Source organism: Microtus ochrogaster, unplaced genomic scaffold (assembly GCF_000317375.1).
Source record: "Microtus ochrogaster isolate Prairie Vole_2 unplaced genomic scaffold, MicOch1.0 UNK68, whole genome shotgun sequence".
NCBI lineage: Eukaryota > Metazoa > Chordata > Mammalia > Rodentia > Cricetidae > Microtus > Microtus ochrogaster.
In genome coordinates this window covers 1,310,193-1,327,230 of record NW_004949166.1, presented here as the reverse complement: position 1 = coordinate 1,327,230, position 17,038 = coordinate 1,310,193, and the positions used below count along the sequence as shown (strand labels likewise).

Below are 17,038 nucleotides of genomic sequence, written 5' to 3'. Positions count from 1 at the left end.
TCTGTAGACCAGGCTGGTCTCGAACTCACAGAGATCCACCTGCCTCTGCCTCCCAAGTGCTGGGATTAAAGGCGTGCGCCACCATCGCCCAGCTTTGATGAGCATATTTTCATTTACATGCTGACTATTTGTATTTTCTGTGGAATAATATCTATTCAAATCTTTGTGCTTTTGTAGAGGACCCCATGTCAGGTGCTTGTCTGGTCTAGGGGGATCTGACACCCCTGGGCTCCTTAGACACCCATAGTCACAGACATACCCACACACATATACACAATTAAAACAATCAAAATAAATATTACTAACAGTAAAGAGTAATGTGTCTGTAGCTCTGTGGTAGAGTATTTGCTTGGCATGGCACAAGGCACCGTTTCTAGTCACAGGAAGGACTAGATCAGGTGCTGCTTCCAGACTCTCTTTCTAGCCTTTTTTGACTGTCTCCATAGGTCCATCTTCCTCAGCAGCAGCAGGGTTTGTTTTCATTCTGTGTTATTGACTTCGGTACTTAATGTATGTAATGTGTATAACTGTTGTTATATCTAACATAACCAGCAAGCGTTGACCACGATGGGACTGCTGAATGATAACTGTCTAACTGCGACAAAGATAGGGAAGTTGCTTAAGAATAAGGAACTGCCTTAAACTGATCATAGAGTCCTGGCAGAAAGGGAATGTTTTTCAGTGTCTTGCACACACTATTCTTGTTTTCCTGTTATCTTTAACCTACTATACCCATTAGAATTATTTATTAGATACTGTTTTCAGGTCTTCCTCATCCATCACTCTGTTTGCTTTTATGGATTTTTTTTTTTAAAGAGTTATTTGGTTAGTTGGTTTTGACTTGAGACAGGACTTGAAAAAACCAACAGTGCTGGCTCTGAACTCCCTTTGTAGCCAAAACTAACCTTGATTTCCTGATCCTCATTTCTTCACCTTCCAAGTGCTAGTTTATAGACACACACACCACACAACATGTAACTCTGTGTGTATTTTTTTTCTTTCTTTCCCTTTTTTTACATCTGCCATCCTGAAATGCCATTTTTCTTGTGTATGGTCTCCTCCCCTGTCCTTTTTGGTACGGAGACTCAAACACTGTGACTTAGGTGTGCTAGGCAAGTGTTGTACCAGCAAACTGTATACTCCTACCTCTGGCTCCCTTTTGCCAGTTTTAATAGGACTCCTGTTACTCACAAAGTTGGAAAATACTAGTTAAGGGCCAGCCACGAGGCTCAGTGAGTAAAGGTGCTTGCTGCCCAGCCTGGGGACCTGAGTTGTCCCTAGGACCCTCTTGGTGGAAAGAGCTGACTCTTGAAAGCTGCCCTTTACACAGTAAGCCCTCCATGCACTGATACGTGCACACAATACACACAAATAGATACATGTAATAAACATTTTTTAAAATCTATGGTTATGATTGTTTTGCCTGCATATAAATCTATGCACTACTTGCATGTCTGATGCCAAAAGTAGGCATTGTATCCCCTTGGAAGTAAAGTTACAGACAGTTGTGAGCTGCTGTGTGGGTCCTGGGGATTGAACCTGGGTCCTCTGGAAAAGCAGCAAGTTTTTATTTTAAGACCCTATCTTTATAGAAAATTATAATGGGCAGAAGAAATTGGGAATGGCATGAACAACATGAAGTCTTGGTACACATGCAGTCTTGCAAGTGGTGATAGATCTTTTTTCTTTTTAACCAAAAAAGATCAAAAGTGGATTGTCAGAACAGTGAAGGTTAGTGTGTCAGTGGTAGCACACCTTTGAAGTACACTGTCAAAGCAATAATGGTTTCAGTTTTTTGAGACAATATCTGTCCATCCAGGCTGGTCTGGCCTTCGCCTTCTGTGTGCTGGGACTATGAACACCAGGCCTGGCTACTTCCTACCCTTCTATGCAACTTAACATATCCATGTATGTTCATTTATTAGTGACCACATAAATACGTGACCATTTATTAATGGTGGTTGCTTTGTGCTCAGAAGCTGCTTCACGAATGCTTGCCACCTGAGAGGTATCCTGGGTATGCTGATGGTATCTTGTGTCTCTGTAGTACTTGATTTTCAGGTCTACACACTGAAGAGAAAATTTAGTCTTAGTCTTTGGATAGATAGCATTTGTGATATAATGTAAACTGTCTTTCTTGTTTGCACAGTGATGCTAATTTTGTCTTTTCTATTCCTCCAGGTTGGTGACATTGTGAAAGTCACAAGGATGAATATAAATGGCCAATGGGAAGGCGAGGTGAATGGGCGCAAAGGGCTTTTCCCTTTCACACATGTTAAAATCTTTGACCCTCAAAACCCAGATGACAACGAGTGATTGCTGTTGCCGTCCCTGCTGCTGCCTTGTCCTGCCTGTCATAATCTCCTTTGAAGTGGGAAGCACTCTCCCACGCAAGTCACAGCGAGCTGCTGGGCCACTCCCACACATTGGTGGTCTCCTGCACATTTGGAATGCCTCCAGCGGCTGCCTCTTGGCATTTGTATCATAGTCATGCTGTCAAAGAGTAGCTGATTTTAGAGTTCTTCTGGATTATAAACTGGAAATACTGGCGGAAGCACACAAGTCAAGAGAATTGAACACAGAAAGGGTCTTCCTTCTCATCGCTGCCTTGTTTATACTTGAGGCTGACTGTTGTGCTCGCCATAGAAAGTGTGAGCTTGCTGATGGTCCACTCAGAGGGTTAGCCTCGGCAAGCTCTTGCTGTTGCCGGGCTGTAGAGCAGTGGCTGTGCCATCAACTTGTTTTTCTTTGAACAACAGAGGAAGTAAACTCCAGACAGTTCTGTCCAAACTCCTGAAATTTGGCTTGTTTCCACTTTCTTTTCTTTAGCTTTGGTTTTGGAAGACTAATTCATTAGAGTTGTGTGTGTTCTGAACAGATTTTTAAATAGTAGTTTGGATTTTTGTGATAGTCTAAGGAACAGTGCGTGTCCCTGAGCTTCCAAACTGAAGCTGCTGTATGTAACTAAAGGAAAATGAAGACACCCTGAAGCAGAGGCCTTTATCTTTTGTTACCTTGTGTACCGCTTGGCAAACAAAGCACACACAGCAGTAGCCATGGTGTGCCGTGCTGTGTGAGCCGGGAAGCACCAGGGCGAGCCACTGGTGATCTGTGGAGACTGTTGCCGTCACAGTTGCCATTGATAGGAGCAGAAAGAGTGGAGCGCTTGGTCAGTTCTGTCTAGCTTTTCAATGAGTACACCCCTTTAAGAACTAAAATTAAGTTTATAGAATTAGTGCATTCAGCACAAAGTCCTGTTGGCCCCTCCTGTCCAGGCTGCATGAAAGTGGTGGTGCTGTCTGTCCTGCTTCCGTAGCCTAAGTGGAACAGAGCACAGTGCTCCTGAGCAAAGAAAATGCAGGCTCTGGAACCCCTAACCCATATACCATAAGCCAGCATGCAAGCTAGCTGATACAAATGTGTGTCTGACCCCTCATCCACACAAAGTATGCTCTGTTTCAGCTGAACCCTGATGAGGACACACAGCACCACAGCAGTCTCAGAAATGTAGCGGTGACTTAGTGAATAGTTCCAGCATTTACAGAACAGCTAGCTGTAACTGTGACCCTGGCTCTGAGACTCTTAGGCTGTGAGAACCAAGGGAACATATCCTGGAGGCAAAACTAACACAGCCATTTGTCCGCTATATTTATTCTCTTAAAGACTTTTTTTTGTTGTTTAATTTTGTGTATATTGGCATGGTAGCACACACCTTTCTTTAATTCCAGCACTAGGAAAGGCCGAGGTAAGCAGGTCTCAGAGTTCAAGGCCAGCCTGCCTGATCTATGTAGTGTGTTGTAATCTGGACAACCAGATGGACATAGACTGTTTCAGAGCCCCTCACCCCCTAAAAAAGTATATTGGCGTTTTGCCTGCATGTATGAATGTGCATCCCATAGGTGTAGTGCCTAAGGAGGCCAGAAGAGAGTGTTGGATCCTCTGGAACTGGAGTCACTGTGTGGGTGCTAAGAATTGAACCTGGGTCCTCTGTAAGAGCAGCAAATCTCTTTAAATCAGTATCCCATCAGGCTGATAAGTGCCATATTTTAGTGTTCGTGTGACAAAATGGTTATTTGGGGTTTGGGGGTAGTATCATGTCTACCTATCTGTGGCTTTCCTAGATGTCGGCTCTTTTCCATCTCTGGAAGCTGCCGGGTTTTTTTTAGCCAGATCTATTGAGTGAGCCCCAAACTGCCTAGAACAATACTTGCCCTCTGGCTAGTGGCCATCCTGAGGCCTTTTGATACCTGCACTGAGTACATGCCTTGTTCACAGAGGACACAGCCTCCAAGGAATCGCACCCCATCACTGGGGCTTGAGCCTCATGCCTTACACATGCTAGGTAAGCCCTCTACCACTGAACTCTTCTTTAAATTTTGAGATGGGATTTCTATAAATTGCCCATGCTGGCTTTGAATTTTCCATCCCAGCCCCAGCTGAAATTACAAACGTTTGAGGCACCACACCCAGCTCTTAAGGTCTTTTCAAACTACATTTAACTGAAGGGCTTGGGTGTCTTGATTATAGCAGCCTGCTCAATGTAGGCAGCCGCTTTTGAGAATAGGATTTCCCTTTTCAAGTCTGTTGATGAACAAGACTCCATGTAGATTCAGGATCAAAATGCCCCATAAACCTGGAGTTTGGTTTATAAAGCCAGCTAATTTGGCCCATGTTTCTACAGCTCTCTCAGGTCCAGAGCTGGCCATAAGACTTAAGTTCTGAACTCAGGATATGTGCCAAAAGTAGTAATTTCCTGATTTAGAAGCTTGTCAGTTTATTAATCAGGAAAATTTTCCTTTCACACTGATAGAAAGTGGCATCTTCCTAGGTCCCACTCTCTGGAAAGACATGTAGCCTCGTAGGGGAGTGGGATCCAGGGGTGGCTTTCCTTCTGTGACGGTCACTGCATGGGCTGCTCTGCTGTGTTGGACTGGGATGACAACCCTCTCACTTTTGCTGTTGTGTCTGAGAAGGGAATGACTAGGTTGCCAGGGCATAGACAGCTAGATCAAGTCCTGTCACCTGGGCAGGACCTCCCTGCAGAAGGCATCCTTGGCACTCTGCACTGCTTTGACGCCACCTGTTGCAGGGTTAACAGGGTGCACGGCTTTGGTCACCCAGACTCAGAACCCTCTGTGCTCACCGGAAGAGACTCTGTGCCCTCCCTTGGAGTTGCACGTTCCTGGCACTATGCCAGCCTTCCTCTACACCTGTTTACAGACAAGATGGGCCAGGATTGATGGCCACTGCTCTTGTAACTTTTGCTCAGAAGAATAATGAGCTTTTTTTTTTAAGGGATGATGTGTTTTTGTTCTAGGTGTTTATAATTTAATCTTTTAATATTATGTTCATTAACCTCTTAAAATGAGTGAATTCTTGATTGTTTTAACACAGTACCTAAGACTAATGCTTTCTGTGGCCTCCTCACCACAGGACCAGAGAAGTACATCCCTGGTAACTGCTGTGAGTGTGGACACTGAGCTGCTTGTATATTCTAAAGGAGCAGGAGGACAGTTCTCTGAGACAGGAGGAACAGTGGCCTTGCTTCTAGACGGTCTTCACTGTGTGTTTTAAAATGACATAAAACTCTTTTGACATGTATAACTTAAAGATCATAAGTGTCAGGCAATAATATTTTCTGTGTAAGCTTTTAAAATTATTTTTGGGGATTATAGCTTGTTTTATTTTGTGCTATAAAATTAACAGTATTAAATGACTTATATTCTTAGAATACAGTGAGTGTCTTTTCTTAACAGATTAGTGCCTTTTTATTTTTGTATTCCATTTTACGTTACTGGTCCCAGCATCAAAACCCTTGTTTCCATGGCCTGTTTGTACATTGTCTCAATAAAACTTGCACCAGCTGGCGGTGGCAGCAGCCTCAGTGTTTCAGTGTCTCCTCAGTCAGCCCCCACCAGCCTCTCCCGACGTGAAACTGGCGAAGCCCCTGGTAGTCACAGAAACTTGCTCATGCTGCTCCCGCTTCCCTCACCCCACAAAGGCAGCTTCTTATTCTGGGAAATACCTGTTCTCTGGACATGGTGGGAGTTCTGGGACTCAGCCTCCAAGCAGGGGTGCAGGCTCTGCTCTGCTGAGGGCTGTTGAGCATGAGCTAAGCAGAGATGCTCGGTGGTCAGGGAAGGTAAGCGATCCTGTCTGCTGTCTGTTGCCATTCCTTTCTAGATGTACACCTCCTTGTGAGCTTTGGGGATCTCTAGGAGGGAACTTTGGTGTCAGCGGCGGCTTGCTTAAAAACCTCACAAATTGCTGGGTGATGGTGGTGATGCACGCCTTTGGTCCCAGCTCTTCTGCCTCCCAATAGGCAGAGGCAGGTGAATCTCTGAGTTGGAGGCCAGCCTGGTCTACAGAGTTCCAGGGCAGGCAGAGAAACCCTGTCTTTAAAAAAAAAAAAAAAAAAAAAGCCTCACAAACTCTGTGGGAATTAGAGTTTAGGACTCCCCTCACAAACTCTGTGGGAGTTACAGTTTCGGGCTCCCCTCACAAACTCTGTGGAAGTTACAGTTTAGGGCTCCCCTCATAAACTCTGTGGAAGTTACAGTTTAGGGCTCCCCTCATAAACTCTGTGGGAGTTACAGTTTAGGGCTCCCCTGCTGTTACCCAGGAAGCGCATTTCATCTTTTATGTGCATTTTACTCTCGCGTCTGTTTATGTGTGTATCAAGAAATTCAACCAACCCCTTAAACCTTGAATCATCTTGCCTGCCAGTGCTGAAATTGTGGGCATGTGTAGGCACGCTCAACGTCTTCTGTGGATTAGAGGGTGATGAGAAGCACTGCTTGGCAGGCCTGCACCTGAGCTACCCAGACCTCCAGCATCTGGGAGATTCAGACCTCAGCGCTTTTATCCCCCCACCCCGGTTCTGAGTAATGGATACCAGTGCTGGAGGGTGAAGTAGAGTGAGGTTTTAGAACCACTGTGCCAATGGACACCCTCTCTGGGCAAGGGGCTGTAGTTCTAATGCTGCCTGAATTAAAGAACTAGGTCCCATAGGGTTCAAATTGGCCCTGCGCTTCCCCACCACCACCATTTACTGCAGAGACAACCCGCCAATGAGCCTTTAGGCCTGCCACCCTCAGCCAAGCAGCCTGCAAATGAGGTGGGGGCTGGACCGTGCATAGAGCTTCGCTCCCCAACTCGGTACTGGAAAGGTTTGCTCCAAACCCCTCTGCTCACCCTTGGGTCACCTGGACTTGAACCATAAGCCTCACTAGCCAGTTCTTGTGACACCCACTTGACCAGACACTGCTTCCCATACACCCAGCCTACAGAAAACTACAGCTATCAGTGACCACCCCCTGCTTCCCAAGTGTGGGGACAGCAGACCTTGCATCCTGAAAGGGACAACCTGGCCTTGGTCTGGGGTGAGGGTGAGAAGACCCCACACTGGGCAAAGGTAGAGACCCCGGAAGGATTCAAGCTTTCTGGATGCTCCCTATTGCCCTCATGGGGCTGGGCGTGGGGTGGAGCTGGCAGGGTCCGGTGGGACCATAGCTCCTTATATCTGAATCAAACTAGCCTCTAAGGGGTGCTATGTTCTCAGTCCAAGAGCCAGATGTTGGGGAAAAGTCACTTTTTCTTTTGTTTTCCTTTTCCTTTCTGACTTTCTTATTTTTAAAGATTTATTTGTTTATGTATATGAGCACTCTGCTTGCATGTATGCCTACCTGAAAGAAGAGGACATCAGATCCCACTATAAATGGTTGTGAGCCACCATGTGGTTGCTGGGAATTGAACTCAGGACCTTTGGACGAGCAGCCAATGCTCTTAACCACTGAGCCATCTCTTCAGGCCTCTCTGTCTTATTTATTTCACTACCATCATTTTATGAGGCAAGGTCTCTCTATAGCTCTGGCTGCTCTGGAATCCCTGTCTTAAAGGAGTGCACCACTGCACCTGACTTTATCTTTTCCCCCTTTGTTTTGTTTAACTTTGTGATACAGCCCAGGCTGGCCTCAGACTTCTGATGTTCCTGCCTCCACCTTTCAAGTTCTGGAATTGGTTTGTGCCACCAAGTCTGATCGTGCATGATAGGCGAGCACTCTACTGACTGAGCTACATCCTGGCCTCTAGCTTTTTCTTGGCTGAATAAAGATGGTCCTGCACCCCTCTGTTGGAGACCTGAGTGGGGAGCACCGAGGGAGGCAGAAGCTTGCTTCATGACAGGAGTGCCTTGGGGTTGGGGAGCAGTATGAGGCTCCCCATTCTCCTAGACCATGAGCAGACCCCATACTCATTACTTCAGCAAACCAAACCTTGTGTCTGGGGGGATGTTCAGTCACTCCAACCCTGTGTTTGCTATTGTCAGGATGCTGGAATGTGCCACCTCACCAGAATCAAGACTAGGACTTTGGCTGCAGGGTTCAGCATCTTGCTGGGTCTTCCTGAGTTCTCTTGTCACATGAGCCACCTGACCTCTGATGGCCTTTCCGAAGGTAGCTGTCCTAACTAGTCCCGGGTTTAGTGTTTGTCTACAGGACAGCAGGGACCTGAAGCCTAATGCCCTAGGCCCCAAGGGTACCATAATCTTACTCTATGCCAAGATTTCTTCCCAAGTGGTCATCTTCACAGCCATTACACTTGTGCCCTTCCAGTTTCAGCTTTGGTACCTCAAACTCAGCAGCCCCTGTTCCGCTTCCTAAAGCACCTACATGCCTGGCTCTACATCTGTCTTGTTCTGCCAGCAGTCAGGGGGAAGCTGCAGTAGATCGTTTTGCAAACTGTAGGACTTGGATGCTGTAGGGTTTCCATTGCTACAACAGGATACCATGACCAGAAATCAAGTTGGAGAGGAAAGGGTTTGCTTGGCTTACACTTCTACACTGATGCTCATCACTGAAGGAAATTGGGACAGGAACTCAAGCAGGATGGGATCCTGGAGGCAGGAGCTGATGCAGAGGCCATGGAGGGGTGCTGCTTACTGGCTTGATCCTCATGGCTTGCTCATCCTGCCTTCTTATAGAACCCAGGTCCAGCAGCCCAGGCATGGCACCACCTACCATAGTCTGGGCTCTCTTTCACTGAACACTAATAGAGAAAATGCCTTAAAGCCTGATCTCATGGAGGCATTTCCTCAATTGAGGCTCCTTCCTCTCTGAGGATTGTGTGTCTCTGTCAACACACAATCCTAGTCAGTACAGAGTCCCTAACCTCTCTGAACCTCAGTTTCCCCATCCTCTGACTAGCGGTGAAGAGTAAAGGCTAATCAGACCTGCTGGAATATGACTGTAATCTTGGTTACTCCAGAGACAGTTGAGATGATAGTTCAAGGCCTAACAGTCAGTTCAAAGCTAGTCTGGGCAATTTAGTGAGTCCCTGTCTCAGAATGAAAATATAAACAGCTGGACAGTGTTTGTGCACGCCTTTAATCCCAGCATTCTGGAGGCAGAGGCAGGCAGATTTCTGTGGGTTCAACCAGCTTGGTCTACATAGTGAGTTCCAGGACAGCCAAGGCTTAAACATAGAGATAACCCTGTCAAAACAAAATAATGGTTGAGTATAGAGGTTAGTGGCAGAACAGTTTTCTAGCATAAGTGAGACCATGGATTGAAACCCCATAACTTCAAAAATAATAAATAAAAAATAGTAAATCAAGCTGCATATGGGGGTGCTCAACTACTCAGGAAGCTGAGGCTTAGATGGCAAGTTTCGGAGTAGGAAGGGTGGCTCAGTGATTAAGGGCGGTTGCTGAGCGGTTCCCAGCATCCACATGGCAGCTCACAAACAATTCCAGAGGACCCAACGCCCTCTTCTGGACTCCACAGGCTCTGCATGTATCTGGTGCATAGACATACAGAAGGACATGGAATAAAAATATATTTTTAAAGAGATTTCATACAGGTTGTGATGGTATGTACTTTTAATCCCAGCACTCTGGAGGCACAGGCAGGCAGATCTCTGTGAGTTTGAGGCCAGCCTGATCTATACAGAGTATTTCCAGGTCAGCCAGAGCCCTATACAGCTAGACCCTGGTCCAAACAACTCAGCTTGAAGGATGTAGCTCCAGCTTGAACAGGCTCTGGGTTCAGGCCCAGAACCTAGTACAGTGGCAAAGGCCTTAAAATCCCAGCCCTAGGGACAGAGAGGCAAGAGGTAAGAAGTTCAAGGTCATCCTGGGTTACATAGCAAGTTTAACGCCAACTTAAGCTAAATGAGACCATTTCAAAAAAAAAAAATCCCCAGATCTTTTGTTTCTTTTGTGTCATGTACCTTGGTCACATCCACCTCCAATTCTCCGTTCCACACCATGACTACCCTCCTCCTTCATGGCCTTTCTTGGTGAGAGTGATAAAGCTCTTGTCTAGCAAGGGCAAGGCCCTGGCTTCCATCCTCAGCTCTGGGGGAGAAAAAGACAAAATAGCGGTCTACTGAGTCAATTAGTGCTGCCTGCTGGAATGTTGACTGATCTCTGTGGAGGCTCTTGTGCCGGATTTGAGCAGTTAGCCATAGCTTCAGGGAGTTCATGAGTGCAGTGACTGTCGTGTCCAGAAAACAGTGCTTCGTAGCTCTCTCCTCACCGTCCTTCAGATCTTACGTTCTTTCTTCCCCCTCTTCCGCATTTCCCCCTGAGCCTTGAGGAAACGGGGATTGACAGAGACAACCCATTCATGGTTGAGCACCCAGCAGTCACGTATTCTCAGCATTTTGGCTAACTATGAGTCCCTCCTTCAATTGTTGGCCACTGCGCAGAGCGGCTTCTCTGGCCGCTAATGCGTATAGACATAAATAATTAGAAGGCAATTTGACACTTCCATCCAGCAAGACAGCAAGCAGTACTAGGATCTCCTAGGGCCTATGGCCTGCCTGGCCATGGGCTTTTAACCACTTGCATTCTCTCCTGAGGAGCAGGCCCTAAATCCAACAGTAAAGTGTTTGGTTACCCAGCGATTTTTGTGCCACTGTTCCGTCAGTGGGTGTGGTACTATAGCACAAAGGTGAGACCACCGGTGGCTTTTCTTCCCCAGTGGCCTGTAGAGCACCTCCCGTCTCTGTGAGAACTAGCCGGCAGAGAGGAAGTTTCCAGTTTGATTTCTGCGTGTCCTGCAATGAAAGTGTGGTGCCTTCAGCCACAGTTTTACCATCTAGTCATGGTGGGCAACCAGGAGCAATGGCAATAGGCAGTTTTTGTTGTTTTTTGTTTGTTTTGTTTTTAAGTGCATATGAAGTCACAGCTTTCATTGTTTTTCTTGCTAAGATGAGGCTAGAGGCACAAAATTATCAATGTGGATGTGAGGCCAGCTGGTTTGAGGTCAAGAGCATCAGGCCCCAGCACAAGCATGCTCCAGTGATGGGCCTCTTCAATGGGGGGGGGGGCAGCATTCATGATAGAAACCAAACTCCCTGCCAAAGAGGACTGTCCTGAGACCTCCGCTTCTGTGCCCTGGGCAAAAGTCAGTCCCTGGGGCCATCTTTCCATCTGTAAAATGGGCTGGGACGGAGCAGGAGAGCACCGCTTACTCCCAGCAGGCCTGTGACCCCATGTATTTAGCATTAACAGAAATACTTCCCTGAAGTGCTGCCACTGGTTATAGTTCTAGGACAACCTCTAGGTGACCACAGTGGCTCAGAGACGGAATGGGATGGGCTGAGAAAGAAGTGATATATCCAGAAAAAGTGGTACTCCGACCTGGGCAGGCTGGCCATGGATCAGGGAGGGAGGGCACCATGACGACTCCCGGGAAATTCTCCTCAAATACTAACAGGTTGGGAAAAGAAAATGGAATAAAACGTGACATGTGTGCGAGTGTGGTGAGATCTAGGAGACCTCGGAGGGTCATGGCTTGTGTTTTCTTCTTCCGGGACATTTCATCCAGAAATTTAACCTCCACCCGGCCCCCGCCGAACAAGGATGGTTTGGCGACCCACACCCTGTGCGCAGTGTCTCTGGGGGATCTCGGGGTGACTCAGATGCAGCCCGGCTGTCATCTCTTTCTCCCTCTCGGCAGGTGGCTGGAAGCTTGACGTTGACCCTACTTTGCTGCGGGGCGGGGCGGACGCCTCGGGCTCGGGGCCCGCAGTGTAGCCGCAGCGCCAGCCCCGCCTCCGCCCGCTCCGCCCTGCAGGCCGGCCGCAGCCGGGCTCGGATCCCGAGCGCCTGCCCGCCCGCTCTCCCGCTCGCCCGCTCGCCCGCCCGCGTCCGCCGAGCCAGGTGAGCGCGCCTGGCTCTATCCCGCACGCGCCCCGCGCCCTCGCCTTGCGCGCTAGTCCATCTGTACCCTGGCGGCCAAGTGGGGCACTCAGGAGGCTGGAGCGACCCCGATCCTTGCTGCTGCTCCCCAGCACCCCTTTCGGCTGCCTGGAGTCCCCCACCTTGTGCTGGTCGGTTGGTTGTCGGCTGCGTTTGGCAAGGGAGTCGCAAAGAAGCCGGTAAGGGTGCTGGAAAAGGCTTCCCAGACCGAGAAAATTGCACGTGCCAAGGCAGGGAGAGTGGACAGGACGTTGGCGTCAGCACCCACCCCCCTAAATGTGAATCACAAGCTGAGGCGCTCCAAAGCAGCAGTCCCCAGGGCACCTGAAGCCACAGAGGGCCTAGGCTAAGCAGGAAAAAAACCCGACCTCCCACCCAACACACACCAGGAGCGAAGAGAGGGACCTGGATGGGCAAAAGAAGCAGGTTTCTAGCTGGCCTGTTTCCAGGGGGGGGTCCTGAGGGCCATGCGGAGGACCTGGGAACCTCTGTGAGGTGGGGTAACTCAGAACCTGCTTCAGGTTGCTGGAGTTCTTGGGACATGGATGCAAGCTTATAATGCGAAGTGTGTAGCAGGCAGTGTTAGAACTTTTCTGGGCAGCAAAATGCAGAGGTCTCTCCCTGCAGGCCCAAGTAACTTTGCCTTTGAGTTGGGATGGCTGGCCCCAAGCTGGCCTAGCACAGCACAGATGGAAGGCCTGGTCCCCACCAAATTTCCCGCTAGGCCTGAGCCTCCCCCCCCCCCCCGAGTAAACTCCTGGGCACCTGGGAAGGGAGTGAACAGCTGGCTTGGACCCCAGGGTCAAAAGTCAGTCTGTTTGTAGGGCCTCAGGCCCAGACAGGTGAGGAAGGAAGGAGGTGGGCCGAGTTAGGCACGGGGGAAACCAGGACCTGGGAAAGGGCTCTCTAGTTCCCAGGAAGAGGGCAAGTAGGGCAACTGGCAACTGAGTTTTATAGACATGCCTTGGTGACAAGTGGGTAAGAGCACACCTACGTGGCTTTGGATTCCTCCTCCCCTGTATTGCTGCTACCATCAGGAGCCAGCAGTGACTGGGCCTTTCCTTCCTTCTTGGTCCCCAGTCCCTTCCTGGGGTCTGGGCAAACAAAGTGAGTCTCAGCACCCCTTTAGTGTAGAGTTGAGGAAGAATTTCTAGGTGAGGTGAGTGGGCCTGACTGCCGGTAGAATGTGGAGAGGTCAGTTGTAAACAGGGTAGTTACACCTTTGTCCTGAGCCTTCCAGAGTCCACATCTTCCGGAAGGCCCACCTGTGCAGGAGGACACGTGGCCACAGTGATCTGTTTACCAAGTACTCTTGGCCTCCAGTTTGAGTGATCTTAGAGTGATCTGGGGACCTCTGCTCACCTTAGGAGTTATTAGGGTGGGGCGTGGGGGACCACACAGATACCCTACCTGCTGCTTGACCGTGATGAGACCTGGGACCACAGTCTTTCTACCTTCTGTGGGGCGTGACCTCGGCAGTGCACAGCCAGCAGGGGGGGTGGGGTACTGACCACTGCTGGGCACAGGGCAGAGCTGTGTGGTCGGTCTCTCTCTTCCCCAACCCCATCAGTCCTGGGCTGGCTGCCCGCTCTTTTCCCCACAGAGCTGGGTTTCCCTGGGGACCAATGGCTTGGCCTAGCCCCATACCCACAGCCCCCTCCTGGCCACAACTCACGCTAGAAGGGGGGCCGGACCCTCCTGGACCCTGGCCCTCCCTGCCCTGTGGTCCAAGGCCCAGTAGTCTGTCTCCACTGCTGAGCTGGGAACAAGGAGCAGTGACTCCCTTGGAAGGAGGTAGGTGACTAGGGGTTTCTAGTTAGGGTAGTGGCCAAGGCTGGGACAAGACCCTTGTCATTCACGTTGGAGGAAGAGGGACTCTGTTTCCTAGGGTTTGGTGCAGACTTGGAGGACTTTCCTAGGAAAATGGAGAGTCCCAGAGTCTCTCTTGGGGGAGAAAGGGGAAGTCTGGGGTCAGGTCTCTGCAGCTGTCGGCTACATAGAGGGTAACAGACACTAGGACACCGAGATAAGGGGAGTGTGAGGTTCCTACGCCTCAAAGGGAGATAGATGCTTCAGAGTACCCACATCCGAGTTCTGAGCTCCCCATGTAGGACTCTTCCTGTACTCCCGTACCCCCCCCCACCAAAGATGCCTCTGACTCTCCCCACACCTTCATCAGTGTCCACACCTGCACCAATGTCCCCTCTCACCTGCAGGCTCTAAAGCTGTCCAGCTGGCATGGCAGCTCCAGCGTCTCTGAGGACCACAGGGGGTCCAGTCCTGCAGGGGACATCGTAGACCTTGGACAGCCGGACAGCCTGCCATCTGCGCTCCCACCAGCCAGGCCAGATCTCAGGCCATTCACCATGGGCGGCTGCTTCTCCAAGCCCAAGCCAGGTACCTCCCCTTCTCTGACAGCCTCCCCCTCCCTCCCTGCACTCCACCAACCTCCAAAGTAGGTCAGGCTAGGCAGGAGCCCAGAATGTTAATGCGCTGTAGGCAAGAGGGGCGAAGGCCTAAGAAGGCTCTCCTGGACTCTCCCATGGCAGCCCCTCTTTATTTGGGGCTTTGTGTGTTGGTGGTCGGGACCACAGTCGGTCCCTCTTAGAAAGTGGAGTCTGGAAGGTTGGAGAAGAGGCTACTTCCTCCATCGCTTGAGAAGAGAGGCTCCAGGAATATTCTTAGCTGCAATGTGAGGCTGTTTCCCTCTCTGCAAAATAGACCTGGACACTGACCTCTCAAAGAGGCTGGTAGGGTATGATGGGCAGGTCTCTTCACCCCGTCACTGTGATAGCCGATGTCATCTCTGGGCCTCATTTCCTTTTTCTGTTTCTTTATTTCTTTTTTGTTGTTGTTGTTGTTTTTGTCTATTTGAGTTTTTGTTCTTTGAGAAAGGGTCTCACTATGTAGACCAGGCTGGTCTCAAACTTACAGATATCCTCCTGCCTGTGCCTTGCAAGTGCTAGGCTTAAAGGCATGCACCATTGTGCCCTATCTCCTCTCCGTTTATATAGGAAATCCTGGCCCTCCCGAGTCCTAGAAGCCCCAGCCAGATAGGGTGATTCTGAGGTAGGAGAGGACTTGGGATCTGTCCTGACACTGGACTCAGGCCTTTGAGTTTCTCCCCCAGTCCACACATTCCTTCTTCCCTAGTCATAACCTCCAGGAAGCAGGACCTGTCGCCATGACAGGATGCAGAACCTGAGGGCTTCAGAGCCCAGGCAGTGTTCCACCCACCCCTACCCAGCTTGCCCTGGCTGGGTCACTCTGCCAGCTTGTGTAGCTCTCCTTACCTGATACCCAGCAGCTCGGTTACCTTGGGACTCAGACTTTTCTCTTTTTCTTGGGTCTGTGGTAGGATTTGGGGGAAGAGGCAGAGTTGTGACCCACTGGTGGTGGTGGTGGGAACTGTCCTTCCTTGCCTGAGTCTGTACCAGGTCCCTCAGCCTCTGCCACAGGTACCCATTGTCTTGTTCCCCTTCTCGGAGTGGACAGGGATGTGCCAGCAAGATTCTACGTGAGTCACATACTGGGTACCTGTGGGACTGCTTGGCTGGCAGGAGCCCAAAGAAACAAGCTATCATCTATAGTTTCTTTTAAATAACCCCAAAGAGCTGGCCTAACCAGGGACCCCTGACTCGCAGACTTTAGATTTAGAGCTAGCCATTGTCCCCTGACCCATCCCTTATCTGCTGCTTTGTTTTGTAACTTTTTTTTTAAGGCAAGATCTCATATAGCCCAGGATGGCCTCAAACTCTTTATGGTGTTGGGGATGATCTTGAATTTGTGATTCTCCTACCTCTACTACCTTAATTCTGGAATTAGAGGTCTGTACCATTAAAAGTTAGTTACTTAGTACTAGGTATAGAACTCAGGCTTTGGGAACGCTAGACAAACACTTCCTTCTTGATTTTTTCAAACTTATTTTTATTATTTTAAATTGGGTGGAGTCGGTGGGGTGTGTGTGGTGTGTGGGTGTGCACACAAGTGCAGGTGCATGCAGAGGTCAGAAGACTCAAACCCCTGGATAGGGTTATAGGCTGTTTGGAGCCACCTGATTTGGGCGTTGGATCTCAAACTCCGGAGGAACAGTATGCGCTCTAGCTCTGGTTTTGTTTGTTTGCTTGCTTCTTTTTTTTAAAGGATCTATTTATTTATTTACTTATTTGGTGTTTGTGTAGCAGCCTTTGCTGTCCTGGAACTCCCTCTGTAGACCAGGCTGGTCTTGAACTCAGAGATCCACCTGCTTCTGCCTCCTGAGTGCTAGGATTAAAGGTGTGTACCACCACGCCTGGCTTTTTTTATTTTATGTATGTGAGTGTTTTGCTTGCATGTATGGAAGTGCATAGCATGTGTGCAGTGCTTGTGGAGGCCAGAAGAGGGCATCTAACTCCTGAAACTGGAGTTGCTGGTGGTTAGTTGTAAGCCATGATGTGGGTACTGGAAATCAAACCTGGGTCCTCTGCAAAAGCCCCAAATACTCTTGACCTCTGAGCTACCACCCCACCCTTTTTTGGTTTTTGATTTGTTTGTTTGTTTTGGGTTTGTTTTGTCTTGTCTTGTTTTTTGAGACAGGGTTGCTCTATAGCTTTGGAGCCTGTCCTGGAACTAGCTCTGTTGACCAGGCTGGCCTCAAACTCACAGAGATTTGCCTGCCTCTGCCTTCCAAGTGTTGCAATTAAATGGGTAAGCCACCACTGCCTGGCTCAGTGCCCCCCTTTTAAAAAAGACAGAGTTAGGCAGAGGCAGGCGGATCTCTGTGAGTTCGAGACCAGCCTGGTCTACAGAGCTAGTTCCAGGACAGGCTCCAAAGCCACACAGAAACCCTGTCTC

General features: G+C 49.2%; 2 protein-coding genes and 1 long non-coding RNA gene across 4 annotated transcripts in view; 2 read left to right on the top strand and 1 right to left on the bottom strand.

Moving 5' to 3' along the window:
- Crkl (CRK like proto-oncogene, adaptor protein) overlaps positions 1-5,865 on the top strand; it is a 42,798-nt gene extending 36,933 nt beyond the window's left edge. The window contains exon 3 of the mRNA XM_005369991.2: positions 2,182-5,865. Coding sequence (XP_005370048.1) covers positions 2,182-2,316 — 135 coding nt within the window. The 3' untranslated portion in view covers positions 2,317-5,865. The remainder of the gene's footprint in view (positions 1-2,181) is intronic.
- A 3,591-nt stretch (positions 5,866-9,456) lies between these two features.
- Positions 9,457-14,572, bottom strand: LOC113455623. Its single transcript, XR_003376626.1, has 3 exons — positions 14,416-14,572; positions 10,228-10,354; positions 9,457-9,490 (listed from the first exon to the last, which is right to left on the bottom strand). It is a non-coding gene; the product is annotated as an uncharacterized LOC113455623 (long non-coding RNA).
- Positions 14,502-17,038, top strand: part of Aifm3 (apoptosis inducing factor, mitochondria associated 3) — an 18,488-nt gene continuing 15,951 nt past the window's right edge. For both annotated transcript variants that reach the window (XM_026777452.1, XM_026777451.1), the window contains exon 1: positions 14,502-14,602. In XM_026777452.1, the coding sequence (XP_026633253.1) occupies positions 14,572-14,602 (31 nt within the window). In that variant the 5' untranslated portion in view covers positions 14,502-14,571. The remainder of the gene's footprint in view (positions 14,603-17,038) is intronic.